This window comes from Orussus abietinus, unplaced genomic scaffold, assembly GCF_000612105.2.
Source record: "Orussus abietinus isolate OABI.00-Male unplaced genomic scaffold, Oabi_2.0 scaffold13, whole genome shotgun sequence".
In the NCBI taxonomy this organism is placed as follows: Eukaryota; Metazoa; Arthropoda; class Insecta; order Hymenoptera; family Orussidae; genus Orussus; species Orussus abietinus.
Window position 1 is genome coordinate 344,950 of NW_019394887.1, and position 24,346 is coordinate 369,295.

General features: G+C 45.4%; 3 protein-coding genes across 5 annotated transcripts; all 3 read right to left on the minus strand.

The window, feature by feature from the left end:
* Positions 1–14,516: 14,516 nt before the first annotated feature.
* LOC105698716 (putative ATP-dependent RNA helicase DHX33) lies at positions 14,517–17,661 on the minus strand. The gene is made up of 7 exons (XM_012423191.1): positions 17,317–17,661; positions 16,517–17,134; positions 16,111–16,343; positions 15,638–15,988; positions 15,365–15,563; positions 14,961–15,237; positions 14,517–14,887 (listed from the first exon to the last, which is right to left on the minus strand). Exons 1-7 carry the CDS (start codon positions 17,538–17,540, stop codon positions 14,711–14,713), a joined length of 2,079 nt encoding a protein of 692 aa, XP_012278614.1. The 5' UTR covers positions 17,541–17,661; the 3' UTR covers positions 14,517–14,710.
* A 127-nt stretch (positions 17,662–17,788) lies between these two features.
* LOC105698724 (major facilitator superfamily domain-containing protein 1) lies at positions 17,789–21,856 on the minus strand. Its single transcript, XM_012423204.2, has 7 exons — positions 21,453–21,856; positions 20,140–20,416; positions 19,647–20,063; positions 19,228–19,539; positions 19,002–19,114; positions 18,660–18,898; positions 17,789–18,522 (listed from the first exon to the last, which is right to left on the minus strand). Exons 1-7 carry the CDS (start codon positions 21,592–21,594, stop codon positions 18,478–18,480), a joined length of 1,545 nt encoding a protein of 514 aa, XP_012278627.1. The 5' UTR covers positions 21,595–21,856; the 3' UTR covers positions 17,789–18,477.
* A 932-nt stretch (positions 21,857–22,788) lies between these two features.
* On the minus strand, positions 22,789–24,248 carry LOC105696710 (chromatin complexes subunit BAP18). Of its 3 annotated transcripts, none has more exons than XM_012419413.2 (4): positions 24,122–24,248; positions 23,660–23,751; positions 23,290–23,388; positions 22,789–23,199 (listed from the first exon to the last, which is right to left on the minus strand). In XM_012419413.2, exons 1-4 carry the CDS (start codon positions 24,137–24,139, stop codon positions 22,908–22,910), a joined length of 501 nt encoding a protein of 166 aa, XP_012274836.1. In that variant the 5' UTR covers positions 24,140–24,248; the 3' UTR covers positions 22,789–22,907. The 3 variants fall into 3 exon arrangements, with proteins under 3 accessions (XP_012274836.1, XP_012274832.1, XP_012274841.1); XM_012419409.2 differs by lacking the exon at positions 24,122–24,248 and adding an exon at positions 23,948–24,114; XM_012419418.2 differs by lacking the exons at positions 23,290–23,388; positions 24,122–24,248 and adding an exon at positions 23,948–24,114.
* Positions 24,249–24,346: the final 98 nt, after the last annotated feature.

A 24,346-nucleotide genomic window follows, 5' to 3' on the forward strand; every position in this document is an offset into this window, starting at 1 on the left:
CGTCCATCCAAAGCCATCATCGAGCCCAGGACCACACACCCAAGCCCTAACAAATCACTAGGTCCTGCCCAACGGCACCAAGCCCCCCGAACCTTGTTGCGTCCCGCCGTGTGCGTTAACGCAAGGAACGCAAGAAATGCAACAAACGCCGTAAACCCGCGTCACCGCGACCGCGCCTGGGATCTCCCGCCTAAGTGGAGCAGGACCCAGGGGTTCCCGAGGGACCCGGTTGGCAGACGGAGTCCAGCCGGAAGCGCGCGGCCCGGGTCCGTGCCAGGTCGGATATTGTCCCGGGGTCTACTGGCGTGCGAGAGCCCGGCACGATCCCGCCGAGGACCGAGTCGGGCACTCGAGGACGTCGAGGCGTCACGGCGCCGACGCCGCGGCGTCCCCCGGCGTCCCGACGCCGGGTCGATAACGCCGCGGCAGCCCCCGGGTCGTCCCGGCTCCTCTTTTCCGCCGGTCTCTCTCTTTCTCCGGCCTATAACCTCCCTCCGCCCTCCTCGACGCCGACCTAACCTCCAAGCCTCCCACGCGTCTCGCCCGCCGGCCTACCCCCTGCAAGTGGCGCTCCCTCCTTCGCCCCCAGGAGAGGGGAGGCCGACGCTGACACCCCTTCTCCCCTCCGCCCCAAAGAGCTTCTCCTCTTTTCTCTAGAGTTCGTTAGCGCCACGAGAGCTGGCCCGACCGCTGCTCTCGCACGATACTCCCCGCTGGCTCGAGAGCGTCGGAATTCTAGGGCTTTTCAGTTTTTCCTTCGTGTTTTGTTTTTGTTTCTTCTCCCTTTCTTCGTTTTCCCTTCTGCTTTTTTTTTTTCCAGCACCTGGGCCGGGGGTGACTGCCGCCGACAATGACGGGGCCGACTCCTCCGCCGTTGTTGCGATCTATGCCTGCGGAATGTCCCGAGACGCGGAGAATAACGCGTCCACGTACCGACTAATTTCCCGGCTGGAATGCTTTTTTATCTTGTTAGGGTGGGTTCTTTCTTGTGGAAATAAAGTTTTTTTTTCAACGCTGGTTTGCGGCGATTTTTAGTTTGTCCCCACTTTTGGCAGTTTCTTGTATGTTGGAATTTCAATGGTGTCGCGTGACGAATCTCTCCAGGTCAGGAGAGGCGTCAAGACAATGTCGCTTCACCCCCGAAATTTGAAGCGCAATCGTAGATTAATTTCCTCCCTTGTTCATCTCGTTGAAACACGACTTTCCTCGGGACGCGGACGCGGAAGCTACGCGTCCGCAATCTCCTCGTTTCCCGTGGAAAATTAATTACTAGCCCGGCTTTCCCCCGACAGTTTTATTCGAAAGATCGCGCGACAAAGCTGCGCTTCGAATCGACCCTCGAAACGTCAGTCTTTTTCGAAAAGCATTCTCTCGAAACACCGCGCGGCAATCCCGCTGATATTTAGGACCGGCTGATAACTCGCTGACGGATTTGGCATCACCCGATATGTTTGAAAAAGAAGTGAAAAAATGACCGGACGCTTGTTCCACCGTCGAAAAAATTCTAAAACCTTAAATTGCCCTTAATATCACTCGTAGTACCGTATTAACATATAATAATAAAGGGAAGAAACAAGTAGTCGTCGCCCTCTCCTCGAATATAATAATCTTGAAAATTATCAATTAACCTTCCACCCTTTTTTTTTTTCCTTTCATTGAGACAAGACTTCCCCCAAAATGCGAAGACCGAGTCGCGCGTCTTCCTTCGACGACGACTTAAGAAATTCATTTCTCATCGTTCAATTGAAAACGATCGCCCGACAAAACCGCCCTTCGGGTCGGCTCTCGAAACGTCAAAGGTCTTTTCGAAAAAGCACTCCCCCGAAGCACCGGGAAGCAATCCCGCCGGTATTTGCGACCATTTGATATCCCGCACGCGTATTCCGCGCCACCTGGCACACTGCGGATTTCGTCGTATTGTCCCGCGGAAATGCGTTCTGCCGTGCATAATGGAGATTTGCAATTCGGACGAGGCTCGTCTGTCGGAGTTCCCAGCAGGTCCTCGCAGCCCTTCCCGAAGAAACGCCTTCCTCCGGTTCTTCTCCGACGAGGCCGACGATTTCCCCCGAATCCCCGACAAATTATCGCCCGTGTCTTTTACAAATATTCCTGACATTTTCTGCCGATCTAAAATCCAAAATGGAGGTTCTTAATGTAAGGTGTAAAAAATCCCTGAATGGAAAACTTCACATTACCTGAATTTCCCCGAAATCGTTCTCTCGTGAGTTCGTGATTTTTTTTTTCGATAGCAAAATATCCTAAACGAAAATGGTTCGTTACTAACTCTTGTTTTTCAAGATTTATCGGGTTGTTTGTTGTTCCCCGGTAAAACGGACATATTTTGGTTAAAAAATTGTTCCGGCAAATCGTTCTATTTATTTTCGGAGCTCGGGGGTGTTTTTTAATTTTAAACCGGTACACGGTCTCTCCACTAGTGGTTTCCGTCCTGAGATTTATCGCGTTATTTATTATTGCCGTTAAAATTCCGCGCATCCTTGGAAGAGCTTTTCGGCGTTCCTCGTGATACGGCTCTGGCTGTTTGCGTTTAATCGGTTTGATTTATTTTCCTGCGGGAAACCCTGGGAAGCTCCCGAATTTCCAGAGACGTAAGGAAAGCTCCTTTCCGAGAGGTCCCCCGGAAATTCCCGAAATAATCTTCATCCCTTACGTTTTATTTTACATTCATTGATATTAATAATTCCCCACCGTGTATAAACTCCGCGTACGGTTTCTCTTTAACTCCACTCAAGGAAATAAGATTTTTCTCCCAGGGTACGGTATCAGATATTTTCCCATTATCAGTTCCACATTATCCAGGGTCTTTACTTCTCTTTCTTTCCTCTCGCACGCCGTTCCGATGAATGCGGCTCTTCAATTTTGCAAAAATCCGCGAAAAATTCGAGAGAAGGACTCTTTGGCGCTGCTCGAAATTCCTTCTTTTTTCTTTTTTTAACCCTTTCCCTCTAACCAGATCGATCCATTCCCCTCGCCGGAGGTTGTCCCGAATTTCTGGGAAGGTGAGGGGATAACCCTTCGGGAGGATCGACGGCCAATCGGGGAAAATCCAGCCGGTTTTTCCGCCGTCGACGTAATGTTTGAGCGAAAAACAGTGTCAGCCGAATCAATAGCCCACGGGCACGACTCTCGACGTTCCGTATTTGCGGGACGTGAATCACGAGAACTCGCCTAACTCGGGAGATGACCGTTTCCGCTGCGGATTCCGCACCGGGTTCGAGGGTGCACCCATCCCCGGAATCGGCGAAATTACAACAAAAATTGCCAGCGCGATTGGAATCCGAAACGCGTCGTTATTAAAAATGTTCCTCGTGAAAAATTCATTTTTGGTCAATTATTAACCACTTGATCATTAATTGACAGACTTTGATACTAACGGGTGATATTAGAAGATAGGAAGGAAATCATTTCGCGTGAATTTTTCTCCTCAATTGTTGTACGTCAATTAAATTTTCGCTATCGATTATCATTTCGCTGCACTAGCGAGTGAATTATCAGTGAATTATCATACTCCGGAGATGTGCGGTCAAATGTTTCACACTTGCGGACGATGAAGAAGGTTATTTGATCCGATAAGGTTTCGATCAGAAAGGGGGGCGACTCGGTTCCCCCTCGTCGGCACTTTGATGTCCCGCAAACTTGCCCGTGGCGGCGCCCGTGTACATATGTCCGGATTTTCACGGAAATTCCGCAGGGAGAGCGCCGCAACGTCCCAAGTCGCCGGACGTGCATCGATTTCGCGGTTTCCATGCAACTCCTTTGACGAATCCTCCTCGCGACTCGACCAAGAAATTGTCAAACGTTTCGCCCATAAATGATAAAACGTAATCAACGGGGAAGTGATTTTCACTGATTTTCGCGGAAAAAAAAATTCGGTTTCGCGGAATTGCATCCAGCGCCTTGTTGCGGCTGGTCCTTGTAATGGTCAAATGTTTAATCTGTCCATGATGGGATATAATCCGCCACCTCTGGCGAGACATTCATGGTACGTTGAAGGGACGTCCATGGGACGTCGCAGGACGTCGGCCAAGGGTGAACGTTTACCCGCAAACTGTCGGCGCGGAAACGCATCCCTCAGACCCAGCTCGCTTAATCGGGGAGATGATGGACGGATATTCCGCGAACCAAATCGAATCGGACCCTGCTGATGTTAGGGAAGCGATCGGAGTAATAACCGGGGATAATTGAAATCCGAGGTTGTAATTAAGGGTAAGTGAGTTCCTGGTCATCCGGGTCAAAGAATTGAAGATATCGCTTGAAAAAACGGAAGAGGGGAGTCATTTAGATTATTTTGTAACATTTACCCAAGCAAAAATGTTAAGGGAGGTTCGAAAAGTAGTTTAAAAAGAATTGCGAGTCTCGAAGCGGAAACGCCTCCGAGCGCCGCCATCTTGGAAATTTTCGCCCGTCTCGAGCACATCTGGATTATGCATTTTGTTGTCATTTCCTTCACGGTACATTTTAAGAGCTGTACAGCTGCGGCAAGTTTTTTTCATAGTACTTCACCCGCTGGGAGAGACGGTAAAATACGCCACGGTACTTCGGAACTTCTGAAATAAAGAAAAGAAACTCCGCGGGTGAAAAAGGAAAGCGCGAAAGGAGCGACGAGGACGTTTCTTCGGTGGAAAATGGAAGACGTTCGGGAGAATATTGCAAAGAAAAAAAAAAGAAAAATTACGAAGCTAATTCCCGGAGACGCCAACTGCCTTCAAAAGAGGTTACGTTACGATCCAATTTGCAATTAAACTCGCCCTTTGCATCGCACGTATGCGCGTGCATAGAAAATGGGGTAATTCGGGCGCCATTTTCGCTCTTCCCAAATGAATCTGCAACTCCGTTAGGGAGATGCGAAGAAAAAGGAAGAGCTCCGGGAAATTTATTGAAATTTCCGAGGTTCGCGCAATTTTCCAAAGTACGTGCGAAAAGTCATCCAGTCGAGCGGAAATTCGGGCGGTAACGATGGCCGGGGCGGATCGCCGTATCAGCGATTTTTTTTTAACCCTGCGATAGGGCGAGAGGAAATTGAATTTTTTTTATAACGTCGAATATTTGACACCGCGAAATGTATTCCTGTACTATGTGTAGGAGAAATAGGAGCTCGCTATTTCAAAGGATTATTGTAAAAGAAAACCGAAAAACAGAAAATAAAGGTGTCAGGAAACGCATCGCCGTATAAGAGAAAAGCTCGCAAAAAGACTCGGACGAATTCGCGTCTTTTTTCGGGCATGAATCGCCGAGAACACGTCCGGGATATGTTTACAGGATTCTCTGGAGGTTTTCTACTCGTTGCTCGTAGATTTTTCCCCGGGGGGCCATTCGCCAGGGGCCTCAGATTATCCGCATCCGGCCCTGAATTCCCCCGCCGGACCTAAAGAAATACGTACGTGGAATTTTCACCACCGGACCTACAGAAATACGTACGTAGAATTTTCACGGCACTTCGGAGTAACAAAAGCCCCTGCCCGTTTCTTTAGCCCGAAAGCTCTCCGTTAAAAAGATTTTACAATGTTCTCAGGAGCGCACATCTCGGAATATGGAATTCCTTTGCATATTATCCTCGATCCGCCTTAAAGACGTAACGGATTTCCCATCTAAGAAACTTGTCGAATTACCCGTTTTCCTTCCTAAAAACGCCCGATACGTTCGCGGAGACGCGTATAAAAGTTTAAACATTCTCCGTAATAACATATTGCAGCATCAATAACGGTTCGCTTACGGTTAACCGGGTGTATCGTGAAGGTGGCCATCTGCACCGCTGCAGGAAAATGAGAATTCCTCTTTAAGAACCCATGCCAGAAAAAAAATCACTTAATATGAATTATTCAAAATGAAAGGTGGAACCAATTTCGTTGGAAGCATTTTTTTATCCGACGCCTCCGTGGGACCGAAATCAACGTCCAAAATGACGCGGACCGGTGGCGCCAGGACGAGGCGCTTCAAAGGGAAGGATTGTTCTTTTTTTTACGGGCACTCAAAAATGCCTAATCTTTTTCAGGAGGTAGATTACGAAACGCCGGATGTTCGGGATGACCTGAGATACTTTGATGGCGGTTTTGGGAGATAAAAGTAGTCAGCCCTTCTGGGCCGACAAAGTCTGGAAGATACGCGTCCATTAACTCGCTGGACCGTACCAGTCTAAGCCATTTGCAAGGAATGTAGCCGGGGTGGAATCCTCTGTGCAAGTTTGCGCACTATCGGCCCTATCGTCTAGCGATCGCGTCTTGCCTAATTGCAGTTACAAATCTTGCATGTCCCAAGGGAACAAGTTTCTCGGCGAGCCGGCAGTTTGAGGATCGTATCGAGGATGGAAACATCGCGAGAGACGCAGTCTCCGTCTGGAAGATGAGCCAACTGCAGCTCCGACTGCTAAAGTCAATCAGAAGTGAAGCGAACTGAATTATCGATATAGATTAACAAAATTGAAATCATCTCCCTAAAGTAATCTCTCCTAATTTTCAAAATAAGTTCTCGTTATCGAATAAATTAAACTCCCTCGACGGAAATCTTAAAGGACCCTCAAAAAGCAATACAGTGAACAATTGCGCAGACAACTCGAAACCAGGGCAGAAAGAGTTGCATCCTGAAAAGTGGCGGATCTCGGGAGCAGGAAGTCTCAGGTGGAGCAATCGCAGGAGTAAATTCGGATGAGGAAGGGTAGAAGGAGAAGGATTAAACGGGGCGAAGATCCTTGAGGGTGAAATTCAAGGAGAGTGATTTTCGGGCGTCCTCGAGGAAGAAATCGCGAATGGAGTCGGAACAAAAGGAGCTCTTGGCCGAGTATTGATTCTAAATGGACGAGGTGCATCGGCTGTGATATTAATGCGGATGCTGGAGGATTTCTCGATGACACGGCCTGGAAGTAATGGCCCCGAGAATCGCGATCAAGAGGCGCCAGGAAAGCCTGGACTCGAAAATCTGGAGCCGAGGGTGAAGAGGACGAAGAAGAGCCGCGCCTCGTCCGGCCTGAAATTCAGGGCTTTGGGGGAATTTTATGGGGCCTATGGTGGCATTGAAATTACCGATGTATGTTTTATGCGGCCCTTTATACGCCATTAATGATCCGAGCCGCGATATACCCGCGCCCCGAAGTATCCCTTTACGAACGCCACCTGGAAATGATGGAGGCCGGCAGACGTCTTGGGGAGCCTTGGGGAAATTTTCCCGAGTGCCCTCGGAAATCTCGGAAATCTCGGAAAGAGGGTGAGAAAAATTCCGAGGGGACCACCACCCGGGGATGAAGGAAAACGCGACTTTTATCGCTTTTTTACGCAAGCCTGGAGGTCCTAGGGTGATCAGAGGGTGTCATCTATGACAGATGCAGATTCCATGCTCCCTGTTTTACTCTCTACCCGAGAAGAAAGCGGCCATTTCTAAGGTTTATCTATATTCGATATTTACCCTTACTATTAATTCCAAATTCAGCGTCCTGAACTAATAGGAGAAGGAAATCAATTTACAAAAATGTCACTGGCCCTTTTCGCGATTTTTGCGATTTTTCCGATTGTCGGAGTGAACGGCCAGAATAATTCCGATCCTGTCGAAAATTTCCGATTCGCTCTTAAATCCATCCGAACTGCGTACACGGTGTACAGGGAGGAATTCGATCTCGGATATTGCTGGGCGGATTATTTATTAAACGTTGACAAAATGATGGAACAATCCCCGGGATCTCGGCTTGGAAAGACGTACGCGTTTTCGAGTTCGAATTTGGCACCACTCGACTGGAAACAAAATGGCAGAAGCGGACAGGAGATGGAGAGCCAAAAATCGCCGATGAAGCTTTCCGAGGGCTTGCAAACTCCGATGGATCTTAAGGAAAAATCTAACAACCTACTGAAAACGTTTGGGAGAATATTCCTCGGAGTCCTGCGAGTAATCAAGACTTTCCTGAAACTGGGAAATCGCATTATGGACGCCATTGACTCGATCAGTATTTTATCCTGCACCAGGGATTACCTTGGGATAAAATTAATCCGCTGGATCGACTCTTGAAACGGTTCAGCGTTCCTAAACTTGCGCGCTAAATCAGCGTTTTTAAGGAGAATCTGAAGAAAGAGTGGATAAAGAATCTAACGAGGAGTACTATAGACAGTGACCGTAATTCATAATAAATTCCCGATGAATATATAATTACATTCCGACGTATACTTCGTAAATAGTGAGAAGTCTGCCATAAAATTCCTATTCGTATGAAATTGAATAATGTTTGATTATCATTGCCCACCTAATTATATCCTCCATATATGCTTTCGTCGAATCGGTCCCGCGCTCTCGATGCCCTCCACCTGTTCGATCTCTTTTTTGTTATATCAGCAAACCCTGGTTTAATTAATTGTCAAAATCCTCGGTTATGGATCCAAGTCGACAGTGACACAGTGGACACATTGACAGAAGAAGAAAAACGATCGGCACAGGTTTGCAGTCAAGCAACTGGAAAAGGGGAGTTTGGCAAGCCGAATGAATTTTTTAATCCACCTGTTGCCCCAGGGAAAGTCCTCTGGAATAGCAAACGGTGAAATTTCGTGAAAACGACGCGAGTACGAGGGATTTTTTACCCGGTAACACACATTTTTCCGTCGGTTTATAAAAGATGCACAAGCTTCGCGTGTGGTCGAGCTTTCAAGCGTTCAAAGGGTGGAGTTTTGTTAATTCGCCTTTAAATCTTGAATGGTCTCTCTGATGGCTAACCACGTCACGAAATGTCTACAATTTTCTACGTCCCGGGACAACGAATATTTTATGACGCCTCTATCTTTGAATTGAAATAAAAATGAAATATATCCCCCGAAGCGCACGAAAGTTCTGCTACATCGAAAAATTATTTGAATGGAGGTCCCCATAATGCGACATTTGATACTAATATACGATTTTTCTATATTAAGTACTGGAATTCGTTTTTTGTATTCGTAACGAAACATCCTTTCCTCTTAAAAAATGAATGTACATATGCACATAAATGTATCTTAATTAGTTATAACGCGTATGCAATGTACTCTTAATGTCGACATTTAAATTTTATGCAATTATGTGGATGAAATCTTTAATACTTCAAAGCGCTGAACTTTTGCAATAAATTTACGAAAATGCAAGTAGAGCTTCTTTTCTGTTTATAAATATATAGATGCATTTATGCAGAATCTGTGCGAAAAATTCTTCTCTATCATATATGAGTCCTTTTAACGGATATGAAGAGATCAACGGAAGTTGGCGACTCGTTGACAAGGGGAATGAATTATTAAGCCACCTGTTGCCCTGAAGTCCTTCGAAAAGGAGAGTGATGAAATTTGGGGGAATTGTCAGATACAAGACGCGTCCCCCAGTTTCCGGTCCCCCGATATCCCTTGACACGACTTGTCAAAAATTCACGAGGCTCGAACCCTCGTCAACCGAGGAATCGAAATTCAACGACAGCCCAACAAATATCACTTTCCTTGATAATGATTATCAGCCGATAAACCACAAATATAATATCTACATCAAATACATTTCTAATAAAATTTTCACAATAAACAAACGATATCTGAAAAACGCAAACAAAGGAAGGCGTTCAGAAAAAAAGGGATTTCGAGTCCACCTGTTGCGAGAAATGTCACCGGATAAAATTTGGAAAATTCTAAAAGTAAATATTCAAAGTTCCAGGTTCGAGATATGACAAATCTAAAATTGATGAGACCAGGATCCGAGAGAGTTTCGGCCATGTATCGCTGTTGACTCTCGTCGGGGTTCATGAAAAGGATGGCGAAAGGGTTGAGATCGCCTAGAAGAGGGAAGGTTGATCAAACGAAAGCCTTTCTCGCTCGGTATTCTCAGCTGACTGGTCCATTATTAATTGCGCCGCTGAAGGGGCTTTTCTAAGACAGAGACCTCGGCTCCCGGCCGTTTAACGTGGCGCTTCTTATTCATAACCGAGAAATCCAACCCCGAGACCCGGAGGCCCTTCGGCGAGATGGTCCCTTACCGGGTGAAAGCACCCTAAGAGATTCCCTCGTAAATATTTCACCTTTAATCGCGCGGCCGAGTGTCGGCCGATCGTCCCGGCCTCCTCAAAGAGACGCCATTTGCCCTCCTTTTCGACTCTTTTTCCCGGGAAATGTCCACGAGGAAACTCAAACGGCTTTCACCGGACTCCAAACGTATCGGCCGGCGAGGAAACCGACTCCTTTCAGGGAAAATTACTGCCTATCGGCCGTGGTTTGTTCCGCGGGCTTTATGGACCGGCTAAGACGCGACCGACCGGCCGCCATCTTGGAGAACGGTACACACTGCTTGATGAGACTGGAAATAGCACTTTTCTTCGCCAGAAAAGCGGCTTGCCTGGTTTTCACGGAGCGGAAAGTGCTTTTTACGGTATATGCCCGGTTTTCAGGAAGCAGAAAGAACCGTTTAAGTCCATTTTTTGGTATAAGCCTGGTTCTAATGGAGAGGAAGCGTAGAGGTAAACCTCGCGTTCACGGCGTATGGACCATACTTAAATTGTTTTCTTACTAACGTTTTCGTGTTATCCCTCAACCTAATACTTTGTTATGGAATAAAGATAATGGGTAATATAGTGATCGTGAAAAATACTGGGTTTCTTCCCACGGAAAGAAGACCGGCCGGGCTCTCATTAATTAAGCGGAAAGTGGGTTTTGCAATAAACCTATGTCTAGTTTTTATGGCACGGCCTTTTTTTTCGACACGAGTCTAATTATCACGACATGCGCGGAGAAAATGAAACGGTAATTTTTAGCCCGCCTAGCGAGAAGCGGCCCCTAGGGAATTTTCGGGAAAAATGACCGCGTAAAGGGAATTAATTGCCACTCACGAGTTGCACTTTACGGCGAGTGCAGAGATTTCCATCATCCTCGGGACAGTTATTCCTCTTAAAAATCCTTACGTTTCCGTGTTTTACGTGTTTCACTGCACAGTGCGGTAACATTTACTCCTTGCGTATATTTTCGAGAGATACGAAAATGGCGGCGGATTAAATCTCCTACCCTAGTACTTTATTATTTACCTGCGTACTAAACGTGCGGCGTTAAGTCGCGCTTCATGTAATCGCATTTCTGGGCAGGAAAATGTGTCCTCTATGTCTCTCATAATTTAATCCGAAATTACATTTCGCGAGGCATTAATCACAGGCGCTCATCCCGTGGATGAAAAATAGCATAATTTCTCGCGTTCGAATCGAACGAAATCCTTCCTCGAGGTTCGAGGAAACTGGCTCCCTTTCAAGAGGACTTAAACCCTATCGCCGCGCTTTTCAAGGAAGGTTCCAGAGGGGAAGTTACGATTTATGGCATCTGTGTCGTTCCTACACTCGCGGAAGTGCATTCACCGAGAACTGGAGGAGGGAAAATCGGGATATGTCGCGAGTAGATCCGAAAGATAACCGCAAGATGGATTCCATCCTTTAAAGGCGATCGTCAAATTCTAAGACTGGAGATAAAGCGTCCCTGGGTAAGATTGCCAGACGGGAAAAATCGAGACACTCCGAATATATTTTTCGAGGGGGTAAAAGAAGATCCAAAGCTTTGACGAGTGGAATACTTCCAAAAGTTCGCCTCGGCGAGTCCTCGTCGAGCTTTCCCGGGAGTTCTTCGCTAACGAAGGGAGATATTTTTCCCGAGGAAAAGGGGGAAGGCCACTTTTCGCGTCCGCGTAAACGGCTCCGGACATTTCAGGGTATCTCGTTAGTTCTTTAATTTGTATTTACGTTTCCGCGGCCGCACTCGCGTTCCCGGCGCGATTTCCCTTTGCCGGAGGCGCGAGTAATTCTGTCAGGGATGCGCATTAACCGAGTCGATTTATCGAGCCGATAAAAAGCCTCCAGACGCGCTCTCGTTATCCGAAAAATGGCAGCCTGACCCGAGTCGACATTTTTATCCTAACGAGAGCCTCTAATTGTAGGCTTTAAATACGATAAAATAATTCCACAACTCGTAAATCCTTAGAATGGACGTATCGCGTCGGAAATCAAGATGGCGGCCCGTGGCGCATTACGGGAGTGGATATCGCACGTCAAGAATAACCCTCTGCGGGTTTTCCTTCCAAAGACCGAGTCGATCTCTCCGTGATCGACTTCCCACCGTATCGGAGTATTTCGGAGCAAATAAGGATTTCGGCGGTCCCGAGATATCCCGATATCTGGCGCGTAGTTACAGGACTGCGCCAGGATTTCGGTGATCCCCCCCAAACTCGATCCGAGTTAATGGCCAACCGTGGAATTTAATTCCCTCGGTATCGTGGCCGAGGTGCTCGGAGAACTCGGGGTTGGAACGAGAGGGAATAAAGTTATCAGGGCAGTCTTCGTAGAGCCTATAATCTCGTCCCGGAGCCCCGCCGAAGAACGAAACTTCCCTGGATCGCCGAGCTCGGTTTCCTGGCCAAGAGACGAAGCCCGCCTTGCACAGACGAGAGAAATGGTAAATCAACGACGAAACGAGGCACTTCATGCAAATTCGACCATAGCGTAACGCGATTGCTCTCCTATTTCTGCCATTTTTCGCCGGTCATTTAGAATTCTTACGAATTGCGCCGGGAACATTTAAGGCCGGGCGAAACGTGTTAATTTACTTAAGCGGTTGTCAAGATCCTTCTAAAATTTTAATAATACCCTGGTGGTCGTTAAAATGGCAACGGTTAAAAATCACAAGGACATGTCCTGCAAATTTGGATAATAAATAAATATCGATAGGAAAGGTTGTACGTTTTCCTTTTTTTCCTTTCGCAGACATATTGCCGCTAATTTCATTCGAGTTTTTCCGGCCAAAATTACTCGAGGGTAATTTTTTTCGACTTATTGCTTCGACCTTTTATTTATCCCTTAACCGTTTCCAGGGGGTGTTTTTCTGATGAAACCTCCCCGGAGTTTCCGATGAGGAATAAATTCCTCCCTCCTCATCAAGCTCGGCTTAGCGGCGAGGGAAAATCACCCTGGAAGCGGAAAGCAGCGAGCTCGGGAGGGAAAACGAAACTTCGGGGTAATTCTCTTGGCGAAAGACCTAGACCTTGCCGAGGTACCAACCTAAGCTCGTTAGAAGAAGCTCGAGTGGCCTCCAAGAATGAAACTTCATTTCGCCCGACCTTCTTCGACGTCGAAGTTCGAGCGGCCCCGAGGGAAACGTAATTAACGAAAGTAAGTTACTCCTAGGCGGTTAAAGGGACCAATTGACAATGCCAAATTCGATTACGATTTGCCGAGGAAAACGTGGCGGATTTACCCCGCACTGATTGAAAAACCCGGCCAGAATCCATCCTACGAATTGTTCCCTATAATTCCCCCGCCGTACTGCTTTTCTTCGAATAATTCTCATTTAATCACTTAATTAGGGACTTTCGCCCAAGATTTGTGATTCTTCCCTGTACATCGGCAGTAACTTTTCATTAAAGGGAGGATTAAATTCCCAGCGGGTTATTTAAGGCGTTAAATGCAAAAATGAATGTTTCCTTTCCGCGGCAGTAATTAGTGGAAGACAGCCGGGGATACACCTGGCTAATGTACAGCGGGGACGTAACGACGTAACTCGCTGTAATGAAATAATCATGATTTGGGAGAGGGGCCGGTAATGGACCCATTCCGCGGAAAAGAAAGCCCCTTTTTCATCCGCTCTCCGGAAATGCGAAGAGAATCCCCAAAAATTAATTGCCTTCCGTTTAGAAACCACTTTATCGTAACGTAAACTCTGTAAATTAATTTTCAATTTCTTCTCCACAATTTAATTGGTAATTTAGAAAATTCGCGAATAAACTATGAATGTGCAAAGTTAAAAAAACGGATGAACCGGGAATTTGCAAAGTGAGAACTACTTCTATTTCCCCCGTCCCTAAACCGCGGTTAAAAAATGCCAGGAATTCCCTGCTCGCTCTAAAAGTCGAGAAGCTTACGTTAGCCGAAATAACGAGGGAAAAAAGCGCTCTCCATTTTGCGGCGAAAGAGAATGCGTACGGATGCTTATCCCGGGAGTTAACTGCGGCGTTAATGAAATAATTATGGCGGGGGACAAAGGCTCGAGGTAAATCGAGCTCGCGGGAATCCGCGGGCTGACAAAGGGGTGCGTGAAAAACGAAAAGCTAGACCCCGGGTTCCCCCGATTGAGGGTTCTTCTCGATTCGGGGGTGGCCACCTGTTGGGAGGTGCGCCCTCGAAATCGCGGGCGAGAGGAGCGTTCCTGTTCCTTTATCACGTTGGAGCCCGTAGAATCACCTACTTACCCCCGTAACGTCCATAAAAAGTATCGACGGTGATTTCTTTTCGTAGCTTTGAACATATTATACACATATCGTATCGCCGATATTGGAGTAGCACATGATATGAAGAAAATAATTACACTTTATCTACCTAAACCGTCAAGTGAAAAGTGACTGTTAACACGTTCCGTGCCACGTGTACCACCGATAATACGCATTAACCTCAGGTGGCACGGAACGTGTTAACCATAACTAGACATGGCTCTCCAGTTTAATTATCCACCAACTCCTCTCGCCAGAAGGTGCAAACCAAATAATAAAAAAACAATTTCTCGAGCGGCAAGCATCGCCTTGCCAGAATGCTCGAAATAGCTTTACTGAGTATTTGAAATTCATTCAACTCAAAATCCGTCCTTCGAGCATTCTGCCGCATTGTCGGTCGCCAATATGGCGACGACATCGGATACGCAATAAAATAAGGGATCTATATACACGAAGTTCGTCTCCATCGAGGAAATTGACTCGCTCAGTCGCGCCTGGGGACGTTGATGCTCTTCCCAGAGAGCCAGGAAGCCTCTATCACGGAGAGACCTCGAAGATAACACCTGCCCGTAGCCACGACTTCCGTAAAGAGCACCAGGGGCGGTTTCGTTCCATGCAAGCAAGATGACGGATGTATCGCGACGGGTTGCCTGGAGTTGATCTGCGGAAGACGTAAAGAATCGGTTATCAGGATTGCGATAAAAGGAAGCCAGGAAATCCTGGGAAACACTTACCGTGATGTAGCTCTGGTCCCTCTGAAGTTCCGCCAGATTTTCAGGGAGACCCTCTAAGAGAGCTTTCCTCAGGGACTCGGTGCTCGTTCCGCAGCTACACTTCTCCAGGTTGGCTCTTTCCGCGAGTCCAGCCAACTGGCGACGCACCTCGGATGCGTACTCCAGGTTCCTATGATGAAGAAAATTCTCGTGGCACCAGACCTTCTTCTGGGATGCACCCTGAAAGCCGCGGTAGACGTTCAGCAGCGTCACGTGGTCGCCCTCCTCCGAACTGAACCTGAGGACAGAGTTTTATTTCGATTTTTGCATTTCTGTGAATTTTCTTGGTTCATCGATTTAATGGAATTTTATAGAATCTCGTAGAATCTTATAAAAAATGAAGCTGGAAATTCTTCTCGGCTCACCTGGACCTCGCGGCGAAGGCCTGCTGTCTTTTCGAGGGTGGATCCAAGAAAACGGACTCTCCAGAGAGTAAGGCAACGACGGTCAGGGCTTCCTCCAGACAACGATGTTCCACCGATGCTAGAATCACCTTGGTAAAGCGAGGGTCCAACGGGAACAGCGACATCGTTCTTCCAAGAGTAGTTAATTGCGGGGGTGACCCTGAATAAGAAACGTTTTGGAGTACGTTCTTTCAGATCGAGGTTTACCTTAAGGTCGGAATACTTGTTCTCTACCTTTAACGGCGCCGAGTCTCTCTAAGCAAGCGACAGCGACGTCGACGGACTCCTTCGGGGGTTTATCCATGAAATCGAAGGTCGTGATATCAACTCCAATTGCGAGGAGCTGCAAGGCGACTCCGGCTAGCGAACACCTCTGTATCTCAGGAACGGGCATTGCCTTGATCTTCTCGAAATCGTCCTTAGAATAGGTTCTGTAGCAGTATCCTGAACTTTCCCTTCCTGCTCGACCCGTTCTCTGCCAAGCATGAGCTTTGGCGATTTTCTCCACCCTGAGGACATCCAGTCCTGTCGTAGGATGATGAGTCCTCGCCTTAACCACCCCCGTGTCGACCACGTATTTAATACCTACGATAAGTTACGTTTCATTAGGATGATATGAAAGAGTCATTCTATATATACTTTATATAGTTCAAGTCATTCAATAAATACTTTTCTAATCAAGTTAATCGAGGTAAAGCAATTTTCACCTCCAATGGTCACTGATGTCTCAGCAACGTTTGTTGCCAGAACCAATTTTCGCATTCCTGGGGGCGAGGGCTTGAAAGCCTGTAATTGCTGATGAGTCGGCAGGGCAGAATACAGAGGAAAAATCATTAGAGGCGGATAGCCCTTCCCATCCAATTGTTTCGCTACTTGTCTCGCAGCTGCCACTGCGGCTTCGATCTCCTCCTGGCCAGTTAAGAAAGCCAAAATGTCTTCGCTGCAAAGAGTTTACAGAATTACTGAAACCCTCTCCCAGCTCTCCGATAGAGTATCGTCTAGATCAAAATGGATATTCCATAAACGTTTAGTACACTTCTTAAATTATCACTAATTGTTAATCATAACACAGTGATTTTGCACAGTACCAGAAAATAATAACTTGCTACTTACTTCGCAGCAGCCTCTCGGTGTATTTGAAAGATCGTAACAAGAGCTGAGAATACGTAGTCCTCCTGTGACTTGACCGCATGATAAATCTTAACAGGGTGCTGTCTACCCTCCAAATATAAAGCCGGTGCTTGGAAGTATTTTGTGAACTTGTCAACGTCCATCGTAGCAGACATGATGAGTAACCTGAGCGGAGACAGGTTCTTCAACTTCCTTAAATTCTGGGCCCTTCTGGCCACGCCTAAGAGAACATCGGTTTGCACGGACCGTTCGTGAGCTTCATCCAAGATTACCACCGAATAGTCCGATAGAATTTCATCGGTCATAGCCTCCCGCACCATCATCCCATCAGTCAAATACTTTATTCTAGTCTGTGGTGATGTTACATCTTCAAAACGCACGCAATAACCCACTAATTTCCCGGGCTGAACATTCTGCTCTTCGGCAACCCTGCGTGCTATGCTCACAGCGGCTAGTCTTCGTGGCTGTGTGATTCCGATGCACCCATTCGGACCGGCGATGCCAGATGAGAGAAGCAATTGTGGAATCTGCGTTGTCTTGCCACTTCCTGTCTCACCGATGATCACCAATGTTCCATGCTGACGAATTTCTTCCAACAGTCTGAAATTTTGCATCAAATATTGGAACTCGTCGATCTAACGAGACACAATCGGTACATCGAATTTAAACATCCCGCGTGCAGGTGGACCTCGCGTCGACTCGAACGGCAACAATCGGCGGTCATCTTGTTTAAACGCGAGAGCCACGCGGATGCTCCAAAGCAGAAAGTCGAAAAATTGTACCTTTTCCGAAGTCTATAAACAGGCAATGATTTCCTTTGTTGTTGGAGGCTTAAGTTGACTTTATCCGGGCCCTTCTGACCAACATTCTGGCTCTCGTCCATCCTCGGCACTTTCATCGTGCTCTCTCCGAAAATAACAGGTGTCGGCCGTTTTGGGGTTAGCTTCGAGAAGCCCGAGCTTCCCATCGCGCTGTACTTCGAATCCGCATTGTCGTGTACTCCCATTTGGAAAATGTCGAAACTCTCGAGAAAAGAATTAAATTAACACTAATGTGCGCGAACTCCGACAATAGGACACCGGAAAACTCAACCGATCACGGCACGTGCTGTTTTGAACCTGTTCAAACCTGTTTGAACCTGATGTTCCAAGTGATATGAAGTGATCGGAATTTAGAAACGGCGTATACAGCCAGAGGTCAGCACCATCGCCATTCCTCTGTGTTCCTCTGCGCCTCTGCGAGCCTTAAGCGAAATGTAAGGTTTGGAACCGACATATTATTTGTTAAGTAACTTATTTTACGAAATGATAGCATAGAATTAATTTACGATAGTGTGCGGAACGTAACTGAACAGAACAATTATGTGCACAAACGTAAATTTTATCTTTAAGAGGATTTTTGAGGTTATCTCAATGTTCTCTCACTTTGATATCTTCTGTGAAAAACGAAAATTTGCAAAATTTTAAACGATAGAGTTAGGAAAAAAATGAAACCCAGATACAGGAGAATATTTATTATTTCGAGACTGTACATAACTTCTTCAATGTAAAATTAATAACTTGTCATTTATTATCTACATCTACATGCCATTGATATTCCAGTATGTGGAACTGGTATTGGCAGGAGAGATAATCATGATATACGTTTTGTAGAATGTAACAGTTAAAGTGTAGAAAAATTATGCACTCCATAAATAGGCTCGATATTTGTTTCTTGGAAGAAACTTATACACATCTTAAGGAGAGCCAGATCTATATCAGTCACATGCTTACGCACGATATCAACGATACGTTTTATCGATCGTCCATTTCATTTCTACTATTTCAGACATTATCACAGATTTAGCTGCACGATTAGAATGTGCAGCGAGTGTAATTGCTCTGAACACTTCCATGTTGTAACATAATTTATTATATCCTGGTTGAATTCATGCTAAATGTACATCATCGTAGCGCACGGCAGACAGGAGCTCTCGCCGTCACTGGTATCTAAAAATAATGACACATCATTATGATGTACATCGTATCAAGAAGCATAAATATAATACAACTCACAATTAATAGTAGAACTAATAATTATAATTTCTATTATATGAATCATAAATTAATTTATGTAGAACCCTTACCCTTGCACCAATACGAGCCAAGTAACGATTCCTTATTCTTATGTCAGACTGAGGTTGTAGAAGATCGTCAGCTGATAAATCTGAAGTAGAAGCTGTCGACAATAGTTTTTCCCTCTCCAGAGATTCCAAGGCTTGCCGACCTTCTTCAAACTTCTCACGCTGACCAGGAGTCATGTTTAAATAACCATTGTTCGTTCTCACATCGACTATCCAGATCACCATTGATGTGATCAATGCAACTGATGGACAGCAAAAGATTGTTCATTAGAAAACATTTTCATAACATTTGGTATCTTTACGAACTGACATGGGTTGGTTAAATTTTAAGCGATAATAACTTACTCCACAGCCAACCGATAAAAAATATTTCCAATACTAAATATCCTTCCTTGTCGACGATTATGCCCGACACAATGGAAACTACCGCCAAACCCAAGTTCTGCACAGCTTGAGCACTGTGAACAAATTTTCATACTGAATCCAAACAAAATTTGATCTGACTGTTAAATGATAATACTTTAAATATTATCTTAAAGACAATTCACTCTAATCTTTTAATTCTACTCACATTCCGTAAGCTGTGCCGAGCTGATGTTCTGGAACGACATAAGCAATAAGAGGCCATAAACTGCTAGCCAACATTGAATATGACAATCCTGTGATAGCCATACCGATGTATGGGTTGAGGTACGTAAAAGCCAGTAAGGAATATGCAAGAATAGTTCCCAAAATACTGGTAAATACCCAGAACACATTTTTCCCAGTCCTATCCACAATATATCCTAAAAGCGGAGAGGCAAATGCAGAAATTGTATATACCAAGGAATTTACAGCATTCGCTGCACTTGGTTCATACTGGTACTTCTGTTCGAAGAACATCCTGCGAACAGAAAAGTAAACAACTATAGAATACCTTTCGTTTATACAAAGTTTATAGTAGTAGTAGTATCTTTTTTCACCAAACTTGAGTTTGCCGTCAATACTTACTTTCCAAGGGCAAGAAAAGAGAATATGACCACATAATAAGCCACGCAAATTATCGATATCATCCAGAAAAGCCCTTTGAAATCTTTCGCATCCGTTAGGTGAACCTTGACAGGTTCCTGGCCCTCTCCACGTCTTAATAATCTTTCTGCTCGCCGATCCATAAGTGCCAGTAAACAAGCACAGATCATAGATCCGACACATGTTAAGGATGCAAGAAATAGCACTATGCCGATACAATAGGGACCACTGTAGAATCGAGCCACATATTTGTAAACTGGTTCCATAGCCAAGAAATTAACAGTCGATCCCACTCGGGCGAAACTCAGTTGCAGTCCAAAGACCATGTTTAATTCTTTGCCTTTGAACCAGAGGACTGCGTAGCTATTCTGTGCCACAGCCAGGGATTCTGCTCCGATCCTGAGAAAAATTAGACTCCTCAGATTGGCATAAGTAAAGAAATCGAAACAAGGATGTGATTATAAACATTCTTTACCCAAAGATGAATCGTCCTAGCATCATGAGCCAGAAAGCATCTGTGATTGCACCAGATGCGAAGACAAGTTGCCCGATCAATGTAATCCCCATGTATATCACGGTTCCCATTCGTATTCCAAAGTAGCTATCCAGTAAAAATCCTCCGATGAAACACAAAATCACGTTTGGCCAGGAGTAAATTGAGTAAAGTAATGCAAGTTTAGTGGTGGTCAAATTCAGATCTTTTATAAAATTGTCTAGCAGTGCTCCGGGATTATCATAGCAAAAGTAAGAACCTTGACAGAAAAGAAGAAACTTATGTTAATATTTTGTGTCATATATATATTACTGACATCTGAATTATATACAAGACTGTTAAGAAATCTTATTTTATTTTTTATTTTACGTAGAAAAGGTTTCTCGGGTGCATATTTATTACATCCTGGATGAATGATAGAATAACTTAAAATTACTTTACTACCATTTTACACAAGCATAGCGCCAAGATACATGGACAAGTAACAAAGAGTCCATGCTCTGATTCAGAAAAAAAAGTCATAGCTGGATATAAGACGAGGGTTGAAGGTCGCTTCTCGGAGCGACCAAGAAATACTAGGTCGAGATTTCCTTAATTAGAATTCATGATAAAACTTTGAAGAAACATTTTTATTTAATCAGCTTTCCCTTAAAACATTCCAATCTCCTTTATATTTTAGACTTCTTCTGGCAAAGTCAATATCTTATCGAACTCGATTAAGGGAAACTCAACGAGATCTCTGAAAGAATTGAAGAAGCTTTGTGAAACAGCTTTAAACTAGATGTAACTAGCACATGTTCGATTATTTGATAACAGCCCCTGTTTTTGCTTGACCCAGGCCCCACGAATGGAAGTTTACATACATGATTAACAAGCTCTATTTAACATCTATTATGCATAACATCGACAGGCAGAAACATGCAAATCGAGTTATGGGGATCTCTACTTGGTATTTCCTCAGCTGTCTTTATTGATTATCTCATAGAGCAATAAAGGAAATTATATCGGAATTTATATCGCTACTTTTATGCACAACTAACGAGTTACAAAGAACCGCAATTAAACCATTAACTGGTATCGTTGCTTGGCATGGACTTGGCATAGATTTTAATTATACAGTAACAGAGATTAAACCAAGTTCAATTTCTGTGCTTTGTTATGGTGCCCCTGGAATTATCAAAACATCTGTTTAGCTCGTGACATAATAACTAGCTCCGCTTGTCATATCGCAAAGCTACAAAGCAGAATCAGACAATGGGACAGATGTTATCGTTGGGTGACAGACTAATTCATACCGAAGCCGAGCAAACACATCAGTGCCAGGCCCAGGAACCTGTAGAAGAGTCTCCGGGGACTGCAAAACCCCTCCAAGGCGACTTCATCGCTGTACGTCCTGGACACGGAGGACACTGGACTCTCGATCACTCCACCCTCCATATTTCCAGTGATAGCTCAATCGATTTCCAGTTATTCACAAAGAACTGACACTGCTATCGTGTTTGATGGGACGTTCACCTCATTAAAACACGTCGAGCGTGAAAGGTACGTCCGCCCTTAGAGTATCGCGTGCATCGTATTATCTCGACGGAACAGTTTGAAAGGACGCTGGACCACTTCACTAAGTTGGAATTATTAATGACAGCGAGAAGTATCATTGCTTGGCCCAGCTTGGACCAACGCTCTACAATTACTCCCCGATCGACCACATGAATCATCCAGGGTTGCCAATCTAAGAATCTGATACGGCCAGAACGGCCAACTTGGATTTTATCCAATTTTAACGTCGACGAAAAAATCACGTAAAATTCCAAATTCGTATCAGAGTTGAGTTGGGAGATTGCTCACGTGCAGGGTCGCGCGATCGCATCCTGTGCTGCCCTCTGATTTTATACGTCAGCTTTCACCGTTTTTTGCCCCCAAGGGCGACGCAACGAATTTCTGGCAGGGGCTCGCGCACTCGGGATAACGGTGCCACCTACTAGTAGCCATTGGCGGCTTGTGTACTCGTGATGGCTTACCTACGCTTACCGACCCTGCTCGCTTTTGATGATAAGGTAAGAGCACTCGTGGCACCCTCTTTGACTTTATCCTTCACTTACCTTATTTAAATTACGGGGAGGTGAACAATTTTATCTTAATTAAATTCTACTTCACAGCTAGTTCGCGAATCGGTATTATCCCATAAGGATGGTACCGATCCCCCAGGCTCACCACGTGGAGGTTGCTGCGCACCGAAGCCCGTTACAAACGTAAAAAATTAAATTAAATATATTAAGAAAGTGAACGGAAGGGAGGGGGGATGTCTCCCAGAAGGCCCGGTTTCACAACACAAATTAACCGAAGTTTGATTTTTAACCGTTAGGTTAAACCGTAGGTTAAAACTGGGGTTAACTGTAGGTTAAAACTGCGGTTAACCGTTAGGTTTAACCGTAGGTTAAAAAAAAGGTAAAAAAGGTCCAAGCAGGTACCCCGATGTTTACCCTTCGGATGACCAAAGGGTAATGACGCTCCGAGCGCGCGCTCGGCCTTATATAGGGTCCCCGACCCCGGCATGCGCATGCGCAGTTCCTTATAACACCTTTACATATTTTATTTGTATATTTATAGGGTTTGTGGAGTAGATGCAATAACTTACGAAAACCTTTCTTAAACTTTTATTTGGAAAAGTTACAAACTAAGGCTAACAATGAAAACTTACAGTTAGAGATATGACAAGGAATTTATACAATATAATTTATTCACAATTAAAATTACGAAGCAACTTCCTCCGTTGCCCCTTCGAACTCCAATTTCACTTGACATTCTTCAGGCAGTCCTTCGACATCGACCTCGGACTCTGGCGCGTTGAGCATATTTAATGTAACTTCCGCAGATTTGCCCATTAAGCCTTGATTCCCAGCTTGTTGCTGTTGTTTCTGTACTTGCTGTTGTTGGACAGAGCTCTGTTGGATAGACTGTTGTTGCGTCAATACTTGTTGCTGCCTGATCGGGACGCCTGCCTCCTCAAAGGCCTTTTTCTTCAATGTCGTTCTTATTTGAGAGCTAGAAAAAAACAAGGATCCGTTTCGTGAGAGCTTTCTAAGGGCTGACGCAGAAAATTGAGGGGCCATTGCTTCGATTACGTCAACTTACACCGTTCTTCCCTTGATGTGCTCACTTATTTTGTTTAAGTCTTCGCTGAACGTCTTCACCGAGTGACGGAGCATCTCAATTTCCTCGTCAGTCCATTTACTGTAAAGCAATGCAAGCAAGCACGTAAGATGAAAGATTAAATGAGAAGAAATTAGCGATATTAATATCCAATGAACAGAAACCAAAATGAGAGTAATTGAATCGAAACATTATCATTCTACGTAGCAGTCGTTAATTGAAAAAACCAACCAAGCCGATTTAAGGTTCGCGCTACTCGGGCCGAAGTGACACCGGGTCACGTGACCTGCAGAGTGTTGGCAGCTCGGAAATGACGCTTACCCCAAAAGCCGTTTTAATCTGAAAAATTTACCCGGCAGGCGAGTCCGTGGTGGGATGCAGTTGCATCGTGAGTTCCCCGAGCTTGTTAAAAGCCGCCCCAGCGGCGGTGAAGATCTCACCGACCTGAAAGAAAGCCGAACAATGAACTCGCGCATCCGGGTTAACCTCTAATCTAACCGACGTCGCGAGTAAATCCACTCGACAACGAGAAGAGGCTGAAAATCGCGATAAAAGTCGCCCCAAATGCCGCTTGGAATATTCGAACCCGTAGCCTTCGTGTTTTACCAAAACAGCGGAAGTAAATGACACATAACCTAACCTTTCTTCCGCTTCCAGGATCCATCGGTAGTTTAGCCGAGGGCGGTCTGGGGGCACACATGGCACGGGATCGGGTACGGAGGGGGGAGGTGGGGTACGCGTCCCGGGTTGCGCTATTTGGCGGGAAACCCTCGGGGAACGACTTCGAAACACGATCCCACTCGTTTCTACTCACCTTGCTGGCCGAATTCATGTTATGTCCCTGTTATTCGGGGCCACGCGATTGGCTGAGATTTTCGCGCTTCGCGTTCCCTGCTGCCACCTGACGGCGATTATTCGCATTATTTAGCTCCTGTCTTTTAAATATACCTTACCGACATTTTCTTTCACTAGACACAAAGCAAGCAATAGTCTCTGCAAATGAATGAATATCTAAAAATAAAATAGTACAAATATCCTT

Bases quoted from the DNA above. Each gene is read 5' to 3' on its own strand.
- LOC105696710 (XM_012419409.2), bottom strand. From the start codon at position 24,007: ATGTGTGCCCCCAGACCGCCCTCGGCTAAACTACCGATGGATCCTGGA. The intron at 23,752-23,947 runs GTTAGGTTATGT...GCTTTCTTTCAG, and splicing joins ATCCTGGAAGCGGAAGAAAG to GTCGGTGAGATCTTCACCGC. The intron at 23,200-23,289 runs GTAAGTTGACGT...GTTTTTTTCTAG, and splicing joins CACATCAAGGGAAGAACGGT to CTCTCAAATAAGAACGACAT.
- LOC105698724 (XM_012423204.2), bottom strand. From the start codon at position 21,594: ATGGAGGGTGGAGTGATCGAGAGTCCAGTGTCCTCCGTGTCCAGGACG. The intron at 20,417-21,452 runs GTATGAATTAGT...TTTTCTGTCAAG, and splicing joins GATGTGTTTGCTCGGCTTCG to GTTCTTACTTTTGCTATGAT. The intron at 19,540-19,646 runs GTAAGTATTGAC...TTCTGTTCGCAG, and splicing joins TCTTTTCTTGCCCTTGGAAA to GATGTTCTTCGAACAGAAGT.
- LOC105698716 (XM_012423191.1), bottom strand. From the start codon at position 17,540: ATGGGAGTACACGACAATGCGGATTCGAAGTACAGCGCGATGGGAAGC. The intron at 16,344-16,516 runs GTAAGTAGCAAG...AACTCTTTGCAG, and splicing joins CACCGAGAGGCTGCTGCGAA to CGAAGACATTTTGGCTTTCT. The intron at 15,989-16,110 runs GTGAAAATTGCT...AACTTATCGTAG, and splicing joins GACATCAGTGACCATTGGAG to GTATTAAATACGTGGTCGAC.